At 48.8% G+C, this 18870-nt stretch overlaps 1 protein-coding gene across 1 annotated transcript in view; it reads left to right on the top strand.

The window, feature by feature from the left end:
- Nucleotides 1–18870, top strand: part of GGT5 (gamma-glutamyltransferase 5) — a 45009-nt gene that overhangs the window by 21733 nt on the left and 4406 nt on the right. The window contains exons 7-9 of the mRNA XM_032230027.1: nt 6861–6997; nt 7991–8181; nt 13616–13713. Of these exons, the coding sequence (XP_032085918.1) occupies nt 6861–6997; nt 7991–8181; nt 13616–13713 (426 nt within the window). The remainder of the gene's footprint in view (nt 1–6860; nt 6998–7990; nt 8182–13615; nt 13714–18870) is intronic.

The following is an 18870-nucleotide window of genomic DNA, read 5'->3' as shown; positions in this document are numbered from 1 at the left end:
TATTCAACCTGGAAATAAGGAGGAATTTTCTGACAGCGAAAGCTATCAACTGATGGAACAGAAGTTGCATTCAGAAGTTGGAGAGCTTCATCACTGGAGCCTTTCAAGAAGAAACTGGACTGCCATCTGTCAGAAATATGGTGTAGGGTCTGCTTGGGCAAGGGTGGGGTTGGACTAGATGGCCAATTCTATTATTCTATTCTATTCTAAATTCACTGTCAGTGACCAGTCATAAATGTTCTGGGGGCTGTCAGTAAAATAATATGGTCCATTGCAATTTATTCCACAAGTCAAGCACCAGCCTGAACTCTCCTGCAAGAGGCTTTGAGCCTTCCCAGTTTTAAATCTTTGACCAGTATAAACAGAAATTCTAAAATGATAGAGTTGGTCTACATGATTTTTGTAATCACTTTGAGCTCCACAATTCTGTGATTTTATGGTAATAGAATTAGAGTAGCCAAACATAAGATTATAAACTGGAATAAATCAGCTTTAATACTCTTGTATTATAATAATAACTGTAGAAGCAATCAAGATTTTAAGTTGAGTTTGTTTATCTTGGGCTAAGGATTTCCAGGAATTCTTCTCAACCAGGATGTGGAAAGGAAGATAAATGTAACTAGGAGGAATTTAATTCTACAGTTAATTGCAAGACCTTCCTGTAAAGTGTGTGACATTCTTTTAAACTAAACTAAGGGAACAAGAGGATCAGCCATATTGGACTTAATTCTCACTAACAGAGATGAAATGATAGAAGGTGTTGAAGCTACAGGAACCTTGAGTTCAAGTGATCATGCAATATTGGAATTCAACATTATACAAACACAAGTAGTAGAACAAAGTCAAACAAGAGTCTTGGTCATTAAGAGAGCTAATTTCAATAAATTCAGAGAGAGCTTGGGAAGGATTCCATGGATGAGAATCCTCAAGGGGAAAACAACTTCTTAGCTTGGGAAATTTTGAAAAGTGAGATTATAAAAGCCTAGTCTAATACAATACCAATGAAGAAGAAAAATAATAGCTCTCAAAAGAAACCAGCATGGCTGCATAAAGAACTCTCTGACAAATTGAAAGACAAAAAGGACAAGTATAAAAAGTGGAATAAGGGGCAAATAACTAAGGCAGCAGCAAATAGTCCCAGCCTGTAAAGATAAAGTGAGGAAAGCTAAAACTCACTAAAATAAAGGCTTGCAACAAAAAGCTTGCAACAAATGTAAAGTAAAAAAATAACCAAAAAAAGCTTCTTCCAACATGTTAAAAAAAGAAAAAAGTAAGGAAACAATTGGTCCATTGCTGGGAGAAAGGTGCCAAGCAACAGGGAGAAAGCAGAACTACTTATCGTATTTTTCGGACTATAAGTCGGAGTATAAGAGGCACCATGATTTTGAAGAGGTAAATTTTAAAAAGTTTCTGCACTCTGCAGGCCTCCCAAACCCTGTGCATGCTTCATTTTTTGCTTTAAAAGGAGCATGCAGAACTTTGGAAGGTTTGTAGAGTGCTCCTGGGGGCTGGGGGGTGGGGAATGAGCAAAAAAATGGACCATTTTCTGCAAAAAACAAAAGGGCATGCAGAGGCTTTGGGAGGCTTGTAGAGTATTCCTGAGGGATGGGGGGGCAAAAATGAGCAAATAAAATATGCTTGTTTTTGCCCTCTCCAGTCCACAGGAGCACTTTGCAAGCCTCCCAAACCTTCTGCATGTCCATTTTTGCAAAGGGGATCGGGTTTTGATAGGTCAAAAATGCTGTATTCAGTGTATAAGATGCACCCAGATTTTCACTGTCTTTTGGGGGCAAAAAAGGTGCATCTTATACTCCAAAAAATACCGTAACTTATTTTTTGCATCTGCCTTCACACAAAGGGAAAAACAGTCCAACCTATCAAAAAAAGCACCACAAAAATCAGATTAAGAACACAAGTTAAAATAGGGAAGAAAATGGTAAGTGAACACCCGTCTACCCTAGACAGTAACGTGCGGTGAGCTTTATGACTGGTGAGGCAGCTTTTTAGAGTTGTGGACTTCAACTCCCAGAATTCCACAGCAAGGCATGCTCAGTTCCGATTTAAAGCGACAGCATTTTTCCCCTTTGCAAAATAAGTTTTCCCATTCTTTTTCTTCTCCCTCCCCTTCCTTCCTCCCTCTCTCCCTCCCTCCCCCTCTCTCAAACAGACACACGAACACAGAGAAATTGGATCCCTCTCTCACTCACTCACTCTCAAACAAACACAAACATGGAAGTTGGATTGGATATATTTTCCAAAGGCTTGAAAGCAGCTCCTCTGCCATACCCCCCCTTCCCCTGCTGCCTTCTGATCAAACTTTTTGAATTCCTCCCCCCTCCCCACACACGCACCTTTTCCAGCTGTTTCAGAGACGATTTCAACTCTGCTTCTGTCTGCCCTCATGAAAGGCCAGAGCTCTGAGTCAGACTGAGCTAGTTGCTCCCAGAGAACTCTAAAAAGCCTCTAAAAATGCCCTCTACAGGAGGCGAGAGAACACGTGCCTCCTTTGCATACGAAATTTTTTGCTTGTTAACCCTTGCTTAACTCTTAAAAGGTGAAAAATTGCTTATGCACAGGATGCCCCTATTTCTCTGGCCTCCTCCTATAGTAAACACTAAGCACTGTTCCAAGTCACTGTGAATCTGGTAGCAACTACCTTGGCTTTAATTATTTAAAAAAAACTCTTTAAAATTATTTCCTTTTCCTCATGACTGGTGAGGCCACGCCTCCCCTGCCTCTAGTGACTGCACATCCCTGACCCTAGACAAATTCAAATTACCAGGACCAGATGGATTACACCCCAGGGTTCTGAAGGAACTGGCAGATGAGATCACAAAACCACTGAACTATATCTTTCAAAGATCCTGGAGCATCGGGGAACTGCCAGAGGACTGGAAAAGAACTGATGTAGTTCTCATCTTCAAAAAAGGAAAAAAAATAGATCCAGGAAACTACAGACCTATCAGCCTAACTTCAATACCAGGGAAGATTCTGGAAAAGATAATCAAACAACAAATCAGCAAACATCTAGAAGCAAACAAAGAAATAACCAAAAGCCAACATGGGTTTGTCAAAAACAGATCATGCCAAACTAATCTTATTGCATTCTTTGACAAAGAAACAAAATTAATGGACCAGAGGAATACTGTCGATATAGTTTACTTGGACTTCAGTAAGGCATTTGATAAGGTAGACCATAACCTATTACTAGATGAAGAAAAATGTGGGTTAGACAGCATCACCACAAGGTGGATTCATAACTGGCTGACCAACTGCACTCAACGTGTAGTCCTCAATGGAACTGCATCTACATGGAGGGAAGTATGCAGTGGAGTACCCCAAGGCTCTGTTTTAGGCCCAGTACTTTTCAACATCTTCATCAATGATTTGGATGAGGGAATAAATGGGGAACTCATCAAATTTGCAGATGACACCAAATTGGCAGGAATAGTCAACACTCCAGAAGATAGTCTCAAGATACAGAAGAATGTTGACAGACTTTAACATTGTGCACTGTCTAAGAAAATGAAATTCAGTGGTGAGAAATGTAAGGTTTAACACAGTGTTTCTCAACCTTGGCAACTTGAAGATGTCTGGACTTCAACTCCCAGAATTCCCCAGCCAGCGAATGCTGGCTGAGGAATTCTGGGAGTTGAAGTCCAGACATCTTCAAGTAGCCAAGGTTGAGAAACACTGGTTTAACATTTAGGCAAGAAAAACAAAATGCACAGGTACAGTATAGGTGGTACCTTGCTCAATAGTAGTAACTGTGAGAGGGATCTTGGAGTCCTAGTGGGCAACTATTTTAATATGAGCTAGTAGGTTGTTGTAGCTGCCAAAAAAGTCAACACAGTTCTAGGCTGCATAAACAGAGGGATAGAATCAAGATCACATGAAGTGTTAATACCATTTTATAATGCCTTGATATGGCCTTGGAATACTGCATTCAGTTTTGATCGTCACAATGTAAAAAAGATGTTGATACTCTGGAAAGAGTTCAGAGAAGAGCAACAAAGATGATTAGGGGACTAGAGGCTAAAACAGGAAGAATGGTTGCAGTCTAGTGAAAAGAAGTACTAGGGGAGACATGATAGCAGTATTCCAATATCTCAGGGGTTGCCACAAAGAAGAGGGAGTCAAGCTATTCTCCAAAACTCCTGAGGGCAGGACAAGAAGCAAAGGGTGGAAACTAATCAAGGACAGAAACAGCTTAGAACTAAATTTCCTGACAATTAGAACAATTAATCAGTGGAACAACTTGCTTCCCGAAGTTGTAAATGCTTCAACAATGGAAGTTTTTAAGAAGATATTGGGTAACAATTTGTCTGATGTGGTATAGGGTTTCCTGCCTGAGCAGGGGGTTGGACGAGAAGACCTCCAAGGTCCCTTCCAACTATGTTATTCTATTCTATTCTAATTTTCAAGAGATCAGATACATTTCCTTGGTAGGAACATCTTACAAGAGTTTACCTTTTGAGAAAGGTAGATTTACTGATCCGCTGTCCTTCAGCTGGGCCCTCATCCGAGGTCAGTCAGTTGAACAGGGAAATTCAGCATTTAGGTCTTTAGGCTCATCTTGAGAATTATTATCAGGGGATCTGGGTGAGAATGGGAATCCCTGCTGGGAAGGGGATTTGCAAGAGTGCAGGGCTGTAAGAAAGCAGATGCCTGGGGCCCTTCCCCATGAAAACTTTGTTTATGGGATAATAATTTAATTTAAAAACAGGATCTAAATATTTGTTTTTAGTGAACTGAGACTTTAATAACATTCTGTAACCATTTGGTTCAAATGCAGCTGTTTTTAAAACTTTGGTAGAGATAAAAATAAGCTTGATCTTTTTCAGTGTTTCATTAAATGTAAATATTTATTTTTTGGTCCAGTTGTTGGCCAACAGCACTCTGGAATGAGGAATGTCATTTTCCAGCTGTTTGTTTCTGTAGAAACAGAAAGCCTGACTCTTGGGACAGAGGTCCAAATGGACTGCCCTGTGTAAAAGCTGGCTTGGATATTTATACAGAAAGTTTATTATTTATAACCTGTCAATCTATGTAACTTTTTTCACAAGGCTTGCGTTCACATTTAGTTGGTTGTATTTAGTGGTGAAATTCAGATTGTTTTACTACTGGTTCTGTGGGTGTGGCTTGGTGGGTGTGGCAGGAGAAGGATACTGCAAAATCTCCATTCCCAGCTCACTCTGGGACCAGCCAGAGGTGGTATTTGTCGGTTCTCTGAACTACTCAAAATTTCCGCTACTGGTTCTCCAGAACCTTTCAGAACCTGCTGGATTTCACCCCGGTTGCATTTGTCATTTCTGCTCCAAGATTTGTCATATTTAGTGCAAATTACTCACAATGGGTCCTTGTGAAACCTTCCTAATCCTCTGCTACCTACCTGGATTGTTGTCAGTTTCTCAGCAAAGTGAAGTGTAGACAGTCCAGTTCATAATTGAATCAGTTCTAACATTTGGTGGGTCATTTCTACAGAGCTTGATTAATTCTTGCCTAATATTATTTAAAGGCATTGGCTGAAACCTTTTCTTGTGAAGTTATGCTAATTGAGGAGAAAAGCCGCAGAGTTTGTTTTCCAGATCATAGCTTATGCAGACATTTCCTGGGTTATTTAGAGGGTGCTTTTGTGTTGCTGTCTCCAAGATTTCAAGGGGAATCTGCCTATTTGAAGGATTTATTTACTCTATATTCATTGTTTTATATTCTTAAGATATCAGGCTATAAAACAATATTATCACTGGTTTTTAAGTTCCACAGCTTTGGAGGACTTAATTTGCCTTATCAGTCAATACCCTTTCTTCAAGGAAAGTGGAGCTGATAAAATTTATATTAGTTATTACATGGTTTATCAAATAACAAGCCTGAAACACAGTTAAACAATGTGAAATCAATTGGTTGTGAATTGCAGGAAATATAATAGCAACCAAACAAGGCTCTACGGGACATTAAATGGTTGGTTGCTATCATTTTGCTCTTGGAGATTGGAATATTAGCTGTTTGGATTTATTCTTGCCAGATGAGGGATTATCAATGGGGTTATTAATGTGACGGGCTCAATTGTGTCTTAAGAATGCAATTGTTCTTCTTGTTGCCTCCTTGGTGTTTGGAGTAAAGAGATGACATTTGGAGACAATATTGTTCTGCCTACATAATGTTGTTATTTAGTTGAGCATAACAGGTAGTGCTCAACTTAGAACCATTTACTTAATTGGTTCAAAGTTATGACAGTGCTGAAAAATGTGACTTACCACTGGTACATGCACTTATGACCATTGTGGTGACCCCATGGTCACATAACCAAAATTTGGCTCCTTGACAACTGCATATATTTACAAGAGTTGCAGTATCCCGGAGTGCCACTTCTGACCTTCCCAGGAGCTTTTCAACAAGAAAAATCAATGGTGGAAACCAGGTTCACTTAAGATATGAGTGATTCACTTAACGACCATGGAAAAAAGATCATAAAATCAGTCACAACTCACTTAATGACCATATCAATTAGTGATAGAAGTTCTGATCCCAATTCTGGTCATATCAATAGCAACAGCATTTAGGCTTACATACCACTCCACAGTGCTTTACAGCCCTCTCTGAGTGGTTTACAGAGTCAGTCTTTTGCCCCAACAATCTGGGTCTTCATTTTACCGATCTCGGAAGGGCGGAAGGCTGAGTCAATCTTGAGCCAGTCAGAATCAAACTCCTGGCATTGGAATGCAGAATTAGCCTGCAATACTGCATTCTAACCACTGCGTCATCCCGGCTCATAAGTCCTAGTAAGTTGAGGACTACTTGTAAACATTTTTTAAAGTCTATTGATGATGAGGTCATCCACAACTCTCCTTGTCTTTCAGGGTTCAATTTCACCAAAGTGGATCTGGAAGAACCAAACAGAAGAACAAGGGTCTATCACTACATTGCAGAGACCTTGAAGTTTGCCAATGGCCAAAGAGCAAAATTAGATGATCCTACATTTTCTAAAATAAATGAGGTGGGTCTTTCCTGGGACTGCCTTCAGATTTTTGGAATTACCTTAGGGTCAGCAGCTCAGTGCTTAGAGTCATCCTGATGCCCACTTGCATGCCTAGTAAATGTGTCTTAAAACATGGTACTTTGCTCCTAGGACCTTTAATCTTAGATGGCAAGGACAGTGTTCTTATTGGGCTTTTTTAAAACTTCCAAATGAGTGGAAGTTAATTCCATTTTATTCTTTACATATTCACCATTTATAGCCTGTATTTCCAAAGCATTCTTTGCAAGGTAGGTCTTAATTGTCCCCTAAACATTATAAAAATGAGCTGGATATTTTCCTGCAGTTTAGCTCCTTCAATTATTTTGAAAGGAGAAAATGGCCCCGAGAACTCTCCAATGCTGTTCACAGCACAGAAAAAGATGTGCCAATTGTTAGATTACATCATGAAAATCAGCACTTAAAGGCCGATTTTCACTCCTCACCACTGTTTGCATGTGATATGAAAAGAGAGTCCTGAATTTCTAATTAATATGCAAAAAACTGATTTTTGCAACAGCTCTGAAGAAGTCAAATAAAGATAAAAAGTTCAAATTTACAAGCAGAATAAGGAAAATACTAAAGTTTTTCTGACTTCATATTGGATGAAGATGCTAGAAGGATAAGAGGCCAGCTATTTAATTTACAGCAGCCTTGACCTGTGTCATTGGCACACCTGGTGTACTAATGCAGAAAAGGGAGTCTTCCTTTTCTTGTGTGCCCTGTTCCGCTTTTCCTGGCCACAGTGCACCATAAAAGGACACATCTTTCTATAATGGGCTGTATGGCTCAGTTGCTGGGAAAGGAAGCTCTGAGCCCAGCCCCTTCGGCTTCCCTTGCTCCACTGTCCATCCACATTTGTCCAGAAATTCCATGTTCTATTCACGGTTCTTCAGACTTGTGGGCATTTTGGAAGGTGGTCTCAGGGCCACCCATGGCAGGTCTCCTTCCTGACTGGAATACCCACCTTTTCAGGAGGTTCTCCATGAGATGATATCAGATACCTTTGCTGACCACATCAGGCAGTTGATCGACGACCGGGGAGACCACCCAACCAGCCACTATGACCCAGCCCAGCTGAAAGTGGCTCCTTTTGGCACCTCCCACGTGGCCGTTTTGGCAGAAGACGGGAGTGCTGTTTCTGCCACCAGCACCATCAACCACCCGTAAGTGGGGGAAGATGTGGACCTGTGAGGCTGAGGGCAGCCTTGACCGTTTGGCCCTCCACAAGGTCTCACCCTTGATTTTGTTGCTTCCACTTCCAGTTAAGGTCTCTGCAGAAGCCCCTGTGGTCACTCCATTCAAAGCCACTCCTATTTGCAGGGTCCACCCACAATTCCATGTCTGAAGCTGACCCATTCTCACATCGGTTGCAGGCACAATCCTGCTCCTCCTTTGTTAACCGAAGGTCCCGCAGGCAAAAAGCTGGTAAAATGTTAGGGAGGTTGCTTGCCCCCTTCACTGGGAGTCAGGGCATGTCCCTCCAGAGTCCCCTCCCAAGAGCCTCTGAGCTGGCAGAAGAGCTTTGTCTCCTGAAGGAGAGGCCTTCCTTCCTAGGAGATGTGCTAAAAATGCCCAAGTGAGGTGGGGACCTTTGCTGAGGCTGGCAGGAAAAGGGTTCTCTGAGGACTTCTGATATGAAGTTTCCAAGACAGCACTAGCCATGGCCCTTTAGACATATGCTGCTCCACAGGGCTTTACAGCCCCCTCTAAGCGATTTGCAGACTCAGCCCCTTGCCCACAACAATCTGGCTCCTCATTTTACCCACTTTGGAAGGATGGAAGGCTGAGTCAACCTTGAACCTGGTGAGAATCGAACTGCTGGCAGTCAGCAAAATTAGCCTGCAACACTGCATTCTAGCCACTGTGCCACCACAGCTCTTACATAGTTTAATAGAAATAGTTTGGGGCAAGAAATAGTTTGAAAGGGTCATCCCTGCTTCTTGCTTGTCTGTTCAGCAGAGAGAGGCCAGGACAGAGGTGGGTTCCTACCAGTTCACACCTATTCGGTAGAACCGGTTCGTCAAATCTACCAAACCAGTTAGAAGAGGTTCCACCAGTGGACCCGGAAAGCAGGCCACACCTACAGAAGAGGTTCCAAAAATTTTTGAAACCCACCACTGAAGAGCAGGTACAGCTCTGATTCGCTGGCAAGCCAGCCCTTCCCGCCTCCCTCTCCAGTGGTGAGATGGCTGTCTTCCTTCAGGAGCAGGTAGCTAAGCAGGAGAAGGACAGGCAGCCAAGTGGGGGGACGATGACGACAGAGAAGGTAGCTGCTGTTACGGCACACACTCCCAGCCGCACTTTGTCAACAGGCAAACAAGCTCGGAACAGAAATGTGGCAGGAAATGTGGCAGAAGGCTGTCTTCAATTCAGGGAAGGGACTGCAGCCTCAGGGCTCCATCTGAAAGAGCCGTCACTCAGCCAGTGCCCCAGAAAGCACTGTGGAGCTTCTGCCTTGGACAGGGCTCTGCTCTGCTCTCCCTGTTGAACAGGAGGCACATCATCAGGGGTCTCTACCTCGGCAGCTCCTAGGTAACAACTCTGCCACTACTCAGCAGACCAAAGGAGGCAAAGAGGCCAGTTAGAAAGGCACATTACCTGTGCACACCAACAAGGCTGTCAGCAGCTTGCATAGGTCCATTAGGCTGTGGCCACTGCGAGTGGAGAAAGCCAGATCCCCATCGGAGCCTGGATTCCCAGGCCCAACAGAGATGGGGCGACAGGGGGTGGGGGGGAGAACGCAATCCAGGCTGGGCTTGGATGGCCAGAGCACCGATGGGGATCGAGCTTTCCCTGCTCGTGGTGGCCACATTTTGTCCGCTGGGAATGGGCACGCTTTTACCACCTCTACTCAGCCTTTCTAACTGGCCGCTTTGCTTCAGCGATGGCACTGGCCTAATGGACCTGTGTGAGCTCCACAGTGCTTTTGGGGCACGGCCTGAGTGACACAGCTCCTCCCACGGTCCCTTACCTGAACTGAAGGCAGCCTTCTACCTTACAGCCCCCACCCCCAATTGCATATCCATTCCGAGCTTGTGTGCCTGTTGGCAAAGCTAGCAAGACGCTAGCGAGCTAGGGAGTGGGCGCTGCAACAGCCACCACTTCCGCCCCTCCCCTCACTTTGCTGCCCATCCTTCTCCTGCTCGGCTGCCCACTCCTGAAGGACAACAGCTGTCTCCCCCACTGGAGAGGGAGGGTTGCAGCCAAATTCTGGGAAGTGCGGCTCATGAGTAGCCAGTTTTCCTTCCACGCAAGTGGGCAAGTCAGCAGGGCGCTACCCAAACTGGTACCTGGGCCTTTGAGCCTTCTTACTCCAGCCTTGGGATGGATGCCACTTCCTACCCCCCCCCCCGGTGATGCTTCAGGGAAGCCCAGTTGGGCGCCACATGTTGGGTCTGGTAGTGGACAGGGAAATGTGGCACTTTCCCCCATTTCCTGTAAGGCCTGCTGGCAAAGCACCCCTCTCATGCACTCACCGTTACAGTCGGGTACGCCCGAGGGGAACACACTATACGCACAGGCCAAGGGCAAGACCTGTGAGAGGGCCAAGGAGGTGACCTGATTTCCAACCGCACACCAAAAGAGATGAGAGGGGGTAGGCAGCAACCGCCCCACACCCTACTCACCTTGTCTTCGGAGCAATAGTCGAAGGCAGAGGAACAGGGGAGAGGAATGCAGTCCCGCAGGCTGGATGTATCGGGCAACCACGTGCCTGACACATGGGATGGAGCAGGCATGTGATCCGCATCACTTGCCTCACCCGCCCCTCTGCCTGCTGCCGATGCAAGTGCTGCCACCGCCATGCCAGTTTCTTGGAGGGTAAGATGTGGGGTCCCTGCCCATCCCCCAAGCCCTCTGGCAGTCATGGCACCTCTCCCCAAGACCCCCATTAGTCAGGAAAAACCAGCCATGCGAGATGTGGGTGGGAGTCGCCAGGTAGCAGGTGGAGCAGGGGGCGGGGCTGAATCCCTCCACTGTGCATGCTAGATACATTGTGTTGGCGGGCCAGATCTGGCCCACGGACCATAGTTTGAAGATCCCTGATTTACAAACATAAATATATATAGTGAGTTGAGTTTCAGATAAGCATAAATATAGTTTTATTTAGTGTAGTCCATAGGTTCCCCGATTTTTGGTTTTCAGAGAACTTAGTGCCTCAGTGGTTTTCATGGCACCTCTAGGCCAGAACCCTGACTAGATATCTAGCAGAGGTGGGTTGCTGCCGGTCCTCACCGGTTCTCGCGGACCGGTTGGTGATTGGACCAGGAAGTATGCCTGCCCCGCTCCCAGCCCTGTATACCCGTCCCGGACGGATGGTATTTTGTCCCTTCTGTCTCCCCGTTGCTCAGAAAAGGAACTTTTGGAAGGTCCTTTGCTAGCAGGCAGGTTCTAGGACGCCTGCTGTCATCAAAGAACCTTCCCAGAGTTGCTTTTCTGAGCAATGGGGAGACAGAAGGGACAAAATACCAGGAAGACAAGGAACGCAAGGTGGATCCCTCCCTCCATGGATGGGCTCCGGACCAGCAGAGCCTCCTCCTCCTTTTTACCCAGGCCGGTGGCTATCAGAGAGAAGAGGGCAGTTTCTTGGAAGGTTTCTTGCCCATGGGCTTGTGCAGTGGTTTCTTGCCCATGGGCTTGTGCAGCAGCCGAAGAACAGGAGGCGAGGATTCGGCTGCTGCATAAACCCACATAGCGTGCGCTGAACTCTTCTCTCTTGACAGCAGCCTGGGTAAAAAGGACAAGTCCCAAGGGAGTGGGCGGCATACAAATTTTATTAAATTGAAATTGAATTGAAATTGAAATTGAAAATTGCTGGTCCAAAGCCCAGCAGTAGCAGTAGTTTCCCTCTTCCTCCGCCAGCTCACCGCCCCCTCCTTTGCTTAGGCTCCCCGCTGGGTTTATGCCCCTCCTGACGTGCTTTGCAACCGCTGGAACCCACATGGACCTCTTCATGGTGCTGTCTGGGCAACCTGGTTCTGGGGATTCCCCCCCCCGCAAAAAAAGAACTGGCTGCCCGTCTCTCCAGATTTTGTGGCTTTCAGGATTTTCTTTTTAAAAAACGCCTCTCCGGGTGATCTTGATAACCTGCGAGGTTGCTTTGGAAGGGGACAGATGGGCAGCATTTCCCCCTGACCCCCTCCCTGGGTGCCTGCAGCTTCGGAGCCTGCAGCCTTAAAGCAAGCCTTTGCACAGTAAAAAAAATCTTCTCACGAGCGAGAGGTTCTTAATTGCCTTTACTGTGCAGGTTGCTGCAGGCTCCAAGGCTGCAGACACCCAGGGATGGGGTGGGGGGGAATGCTGCCCGTCTTCCCCCTCCCAAAGCAACCTCACAGATTTTCAAGATCATCTGCAGAGGCGTTTTTAAAAAGAAAATGGTCTTCTTGGGAGGGGGAATGGGCTGCGCTCAGAGGAGCCAGTGCCTGGGGCGTCCTGAAGCAGTGCCCGCCAACATGTCCATTAGAAAAGCCCTAAGGGCAAGTCCGGCAGCGTCGCACCCACCTCCGTCCTGCCGGCTGCCCAGCAACGCATCCCCGCCGCCTCCTCCTACTCAGCAGGCGGGCTGGGTAGGGGCGCGGGCATGGCCCAGGAGTGGGCGGTTAACGGGGGGCGCTGCCCAGCCAGTCCTCGACCTGATTACCAAACTAGGTAATGAAATGCCTGTAAGAAAACCACCAAGCTCAGAAAGCAGCAAGGATCCCACTATCCCCCACCTCCTCTTTCTCCCTCTCTTTCTCCTTTGGGGGGGGAAGGAGGAGAAAGGACAAAAAAGAGAAAGAACATGGTGGTTTTAAATTATTTTTAGGGAATTTTTATTTATTTATTGTTTATAGAATGTTTATTACAAGATACGTTATTCTTTTTTGCAAATGTTTTATTTATGATGCAATATGTTGCTTTTAAGTGTACAGGTTGGTGCATGGTTTATGTGTCTCAAGGTGGCTGCTTTTCTATGGGCAGGCCAAGTTGGTGCAAGGCAGCTTTGCCAGATTTTGTGTGTTTCTGTGTGATACCTGGTTCATTGTTTAGGTAATTGTGAGGTGGTTGCTGGTTCTGTGAGCTTCCTGGCACTGTCCTTTATAATTTCCCACAATGTCTTGATGGTTTTTATTCCAGTGGCTTTGTCTTTCCTGTTCTTAGGGTTAGGGAAAAAAACTGGTTTCATCTGCAGTCTTTGCAAAGTCCCCCACTCGGTCACATGGCCAGCAAGCCACTCCCACCTGGTCACATGGCCGGCAAGCCACTCCTACCTGGTCACATGGCCGGCAAGCCACTCCCACAAAGGAGGCCACACCCACAGAGTAGGTTCGAAATTTTTTTGAAATCTACCACTGGCCCAGGAGGACCCTTCCTTATTAACCTCCTGGGGCTACTTGCCTCGTCACGAGGTCTAGGGCCACGAGAGATGGATCTTTTATAGGCCAGCACAAACAGCATCCCCATCAGATTTCCAGAGGACGCCTCTGGGGGCCTCTGATCCTGGCAGGACCTGCCCATCTGTATTCCAGGAGGTGCATAAGGCCCCACTCAGAGCCTCTTGATTAAGGCAATGTTCCTGTCCATCTTCTCCCCTCCCCCCTCTGCTTTCTCTGTGCTTAGGTTTGGCTCAATGGTCTATTCTCAGCAAACTGGAATCATCTTAAACAATGAGCTGGCGGATTTTTGCATGAAGCAGTCTAGCAAAAACATTTTTCCAGGTAAGGACCATTCCCTACCCCCCACCCCCACCCCACAGAAGGTCACACTGAATTATTTGGCTCTTCCTTAGATGCTAGAATTGCTGAGGAAGTGTGCAAGCGGGGTGCTACGAAATGCATGGATGTTGGGGTTTCCTAAGAGATGGATCCTGTAGAGAACTACTACTTTGGGGTCCTTGGTGCTCTCTGAGTTTGGTTGATTTATTACAAACATTTCATTACCTGATGATCATGTTACCTAGTTTGGTAATAAAATGTTTGCAAGAAAACAACCAAGCTCAGAGAATGGCAGTTGGACTTACCTGAATTGCATGTTTAGAAGAGAAGCGTGGGAGGAGTAACACATGGGTATTAACCAAGCCTTCTTGCCTATTGGAAACTGAGGTATTAATCTTTTGGAGCCACACCTCCTGACCTCCTCCGACTCTCCCAGATTAACCGATGGATCGTAGCCGACTCTGAAAGGAAGGACAAACAAAAACAGCCAACACATATCCTTCCTAATTGCTAGCGCTGAACCTGGACTCGCTCAGGCGGGGCGCCCAGAACGGGAGGGAAGTGACTCCTCCCACGCTTCTCTTCTAAACATGCAGTTCAGGTAAGTCCAACTGCCAGTTTCCGAAGAGAAGGCGTGGGAGGAGAAACACATGGGACATACCAAAGCTAGATGTCCTGGGAGGGATTAGCTGGGCCTGAGCCCCCTGGGGAGTCCAGAACCCCCTGCAGAACCCTCCTGCCGAAGGCAGCCTCCGCGGAGGCGTAGGCGTCCAGTCTGTAATGTTTAATGAAGGGAGAAGGAGAAGCCCAGGCGGCCGCCCGGCAGATCTCCTCTATGGGGGCCTGGGTGGACCAGGCTGCAGAGGTGGCTGCACTTCTAGTGGAATGAGCCGTGATGCCCTCAGGGACCTGAAGTCCTTGAGCCCTGTAGGCCTGTGAGATGGCCGCTCTAATCCATCTGCTGATGGTGGCCGGAGAGATCTTGGCTCCCCGGGAGGAAGGCTGATAAGACACGAACAGAGCCTCCGAGCGCCTAAAGGGGGCCGTGCGCTTCAGGTATATGCGCAAGGCTCTCCTGACATCCAGCTTGTGCCAGGATTTCTCCCTGTGACCTGAAGGGTGAGGACAGAAGTCTGGGAGAATAATCTCAAGAGCCCTGTGAAAGGGGGAATTAACCTTGGGCATGAAAGCAGGATCCAGCCTGAGGATGACCCGGTTATCTAAGAAAGTGCAGAGGTCCGCCCTGCTGGAGAGGGTGTTGATTTCAGAAACTCTCCTGGCCGAGGTGATGGCGACCAGGAAGACGACCTTGAGGGTTAGTAGTTGAAATGAGACCTCTCTCAGGGGCTCAAATGGGGCTTCCGTGAGGGCCTGAAGGACCGTGGGAAGGTCCCAGGTGGGGAATCGATGGACCACTGAGGGTTTCAGATTCGCCGCCCCCTTGAGGAAGCGCTTTAGGACCGGATGTTGGGACAAGGGAGGAGCATTCACCCCCCTAGAACTGTGGATAGGGCGGAGACCTGTTGCCTGAGCGTGCTAGTGGCTAGACCTTTCTCATGCCCCTCCTGGAGGAAGTCCAGGACCTGTGGAACCGATGCAGCAGCTGGGCAGAGGCCTTTAGATCGGCACCAGTCCGCAAAGGCCACCCAGGAGGCGTTGTAGATGCGTGTGGTGGACTGTCTCCTGGATGCTTCTACTGTTCTGATAATGCTCTCAGAAAATCGAGCCGCCCTTAATTGTTCCCACTCAATCGCCAGGCTGTCAGATGAAGCCACTCTGGATCCGGATGCTCCAGAGATCCCTGGTGAAGAGCCACCACCCCGGCTGGGATCCTCCAGTGGGGGACTGTGGACAGATCCACAAGGTCTGCCAGCCAGGGGCGGCGGGGCCAGAAGGGAGCCACCATTATCATCTCTGCCCCCTCCGCTACCACCCTCCTCAGGACCCCGGGAATGAGTGGAAGGGGGGGAAGCGTAAAGAAGACCTGGTGGCCATCTGCACTGCAGGGCGTCCGTGTCCATGGCTCCCCTGGTCGGAAACCTCGACACAAACTCTGGCAGCTGGGCGTTCTGTGGGGTCGCGAAGAGGTCCACCGTCGGATGTCTGAACCTCTTGCAGATCTGACGGAAGATCGATGGGTGGAGTTGCCACTCTCCGTTGTCTACCGTCTCCCTGCTGAGCCAGTCTGCCTGCTGGTTTTCCATTCCGGAGATGTGCTCGGCCTTGATGGACTGCAGGTGCCTCTCTGCCCAATTTCCCAGGCGCAGGGCCTCCTCGCAAAGGGTCTTGGAGTGGGTGCCACTCTGTCTGTTCACGTGCGCCTTGGCCGCTACGTTGTCGGTCAGGACCAGGATGTGATGTCCGGCTACCGATTCCTTAAAGTGGCGAAGGGCCAGGTGGATGGCTCTGAGCTCCAACCAGTTGATGTTGTTTCGAAGATCTGATGGGGTCCAGCGGCCCTGGGTGATCTGATTCTCCAGGTGGGCCCCCCAGCCGAAGAGACTTGCGTCTGTGGTGAGGGTCCTCCTCGTCGGTTCTCTGAAGAGGCACCCCCTGTTCAGGGCTGGGGACAGCCACCAGCGGAGAGATAGCCGTACCTGGGGTGACATTCTGATCCTGAAGGTAGCATCACTCGTCCCGGCTCTCTGGTGAGGTAGTAGGAACCACTGGAGCTCCCTGGCGTGTAGTCGAGCCCACGGCACGATTCCTATGCCCGAGATGAACTTCCCCAGGAGCCTGGAAAGAAGAACTACAGGGACAGAGCGTAACTTGTGAACCCCAAGGATCATCTTAACGATACTGTCCTTGCGATCTTGGGACAGGAACACCTCCCCAGTCTCAGAATCGATAATGGACCCTAAGTGAAGGAGCCTGGTGGATGGGACCAGTGGCTCTTCTCCAAGTTGATGGAGAACCCCAGGGCTCTAAGGGTGTCAATGGTGATCTTCAGGTTCTGTTCAGCCAGGTCGGGAGTCCTGGCTAAGACGAGGATGTCGTCCAAATAACAGAACAAACGGACTGGGAGGGAGCGTAGGTGACCGGCTGCTGCTGCTAGGATCTTGGTGAAAGTCCTGGGGGCTGAGGCCAGGCCAAAGGGAAGGGCCCTATATTGGAAATGTTGCCCCTCATGTGAAAACCTGAGAAACTTACGGTGATCTGGGGCGATCCTGATGTGTAAGTATGCCTCTGTGAGGTTGATAGAGGCTAGAAAGTCGCCCGGACGGATGCCCTCCAGAATGGATTTTAGGGAGGCCATTTTAAATTTGAGGTATACCACCCTGGAATTCAGGAGCTTAAGGTCCAGGATGGCCCTCCATCCCCCGGAGCTCTTAGGGACTAAGAAGAGGTTCGAGTAGAACCCAGAGCCCTCCTCCCCCTCTGGGACTCTTTCAATGGCCCTGATATCAAGCAGATGTTTAATGGCCTTGGCCTTAAGGGCCCGCTTGGCCGGGTCCGTGGAGGGAGCGAAGGTGCAGAACCTGCTGGGGGGGAGAGCACGAAACTCCAGGTGTAGCCCGAGCCTTACAGTCTGGAGTACCCACTCATTCGAGGTGATACGTTCCCAGGCATCCGCAAACAGGGAGAGGCGACTGCCGATTGGGAGATCCGGGCCCGGATCATTTGAATCTGTGGAAGGGACGACCGCCTCCCCCTCGAAAGGGCCGCTTGCCCTGCTGCTGGCCCCTGAATCTGTCCCTGTAGAACTGTCTATCCCCCTGCCTGTGGAACCTGGGGTTCTGATACCTCTGACTTTGGTTGTCCCCGTCGGGTGGTCTGTACGGGGTCCTCCTGGGGTATGGCGCGTGGCGGAAGTCCGAACGCTTGGCTGTTGTCGGCAGAACCTTCCGCTTGTTCTTGTCCTCCACAAGGAGGGGGTCCAGCGCCGTCCCAAATGGCTTCTCCCCGGTGTAGTCTGCCCTCATCAGGTGCCACTTCATCCGGGATTCCGCCTGCCAGTGGCGTAACCAGAGTAGGTGCCTAGAAGCGACTGAAGAGGACATAGCATGGGATGCATACTTTACCGCATCCAGGGTGCCGTCTGCTGAAAACTGTGTTGCCGCCAGCATCTTGGATATATCCTGCAGCAGGCGGAGCTCTGAAGCCGGAGTCCTGTCTCTCAGCTGTTCCAACCATAGGACCATGGACCTATTAAAGAAAGAAGCAGAGGCGGCCGCCCTGATGGCCCAGGTGATGGCCTGGAACGTCTTGCGCAGGACGATGTCTGCCTTCTTATCTTCCGGCTTTAGGCAGTTGGCCGTGTCACCTGCAACAACCGCTGAGGCTGATGCAGGGTGGCCACCGGATTGTCCACCTCAGGAACCTGGAGAGCCTGGGCAAAAGTCTGATTGAGATTGTAAAATTTTCTCTCATTTGCCCCTGGGGTGGGGAAAGACCCTGGTTTTACCCACTGTGATTTGAGAACCTCCATGAACATTTCAGGCGTGGGGATCTCCTCCTTAGCCATGGGGGGCCTGTGGAAGGGGCCCTTTTTCTTCTTGCTCTTACCTTTGCCAGAAGACTCAGCTGCGGGCTTAGGATCCGGGGGTGGATCTATGTCCGCTGTGGCGGCTGCCTTGCGTAGCAAGGAGCTGAATAAGGAGTGGGGGGAAAGGCCCGCCACGGTGGAATCATCCTCTACCTGAGGGTCCTCATCCTCTGAAAATCCCACCTCCTTCAATTCTCCCTCTTCCAGGTCGGATGCCTCACTAGTTGTGGAGGGAGAGGCAGACCTGGCTTCCCTAGTAGCCGAGGTGCTGGGGCGATCAGTCTGCCCCCTGGGAGGATCCTGTGTGGGCCTGCTCCTGGAGCTTTGGGGCTGCTGATTTAAGCTGGATGCCATAACCTGGGCCAAGGCCCTAGCTAGCATATCCTGGAAGCTGTTGGTGAGATCAGGCAGGGCAGGCTGGAGCTGTGGAGGCTGGGAATAATCTCTGGGCTCTGGAGATAGAGGGGCCAAGCGAGGCCTGGCTGGGCTGGGAGCCCTGCGCCCAAAGGGGTCCGCTCTCAACTCCGCTGGCGGGGGCGGCGAAAGGGGGGGCGAAAGGGAGCTGTGCCCTCTATGGGAGCCCCGCGGAGAGGCTGGAGATGTAGCCCAGGCCTCAGCCCGAGCAGGAGGCCTGCGGGGAGATCGTGATCTGGAGGGAGAAGGGCTGATGGTCG

The sequence above is a fragment of the Thamnophis elegans genome, chromosome 13 (assembly GCF_009769535.1).
Source record: "Thamnophis elegans isolate rThaEle1 chromosome 13, rThaEle1.pri, whole genome shotgun sequence".
Lineage (NCBI taxonomy): Eukaryota > Metazoa > Chordata > Lepidosauria > Squamata > Colubridae > Thamnophis > Thamnophis elegans.
The sequence above is the reverse complement of the archived record's forward strand: the minus strand, read 5'-3'. Positions and strand labels throughout refer to the sequence as shown.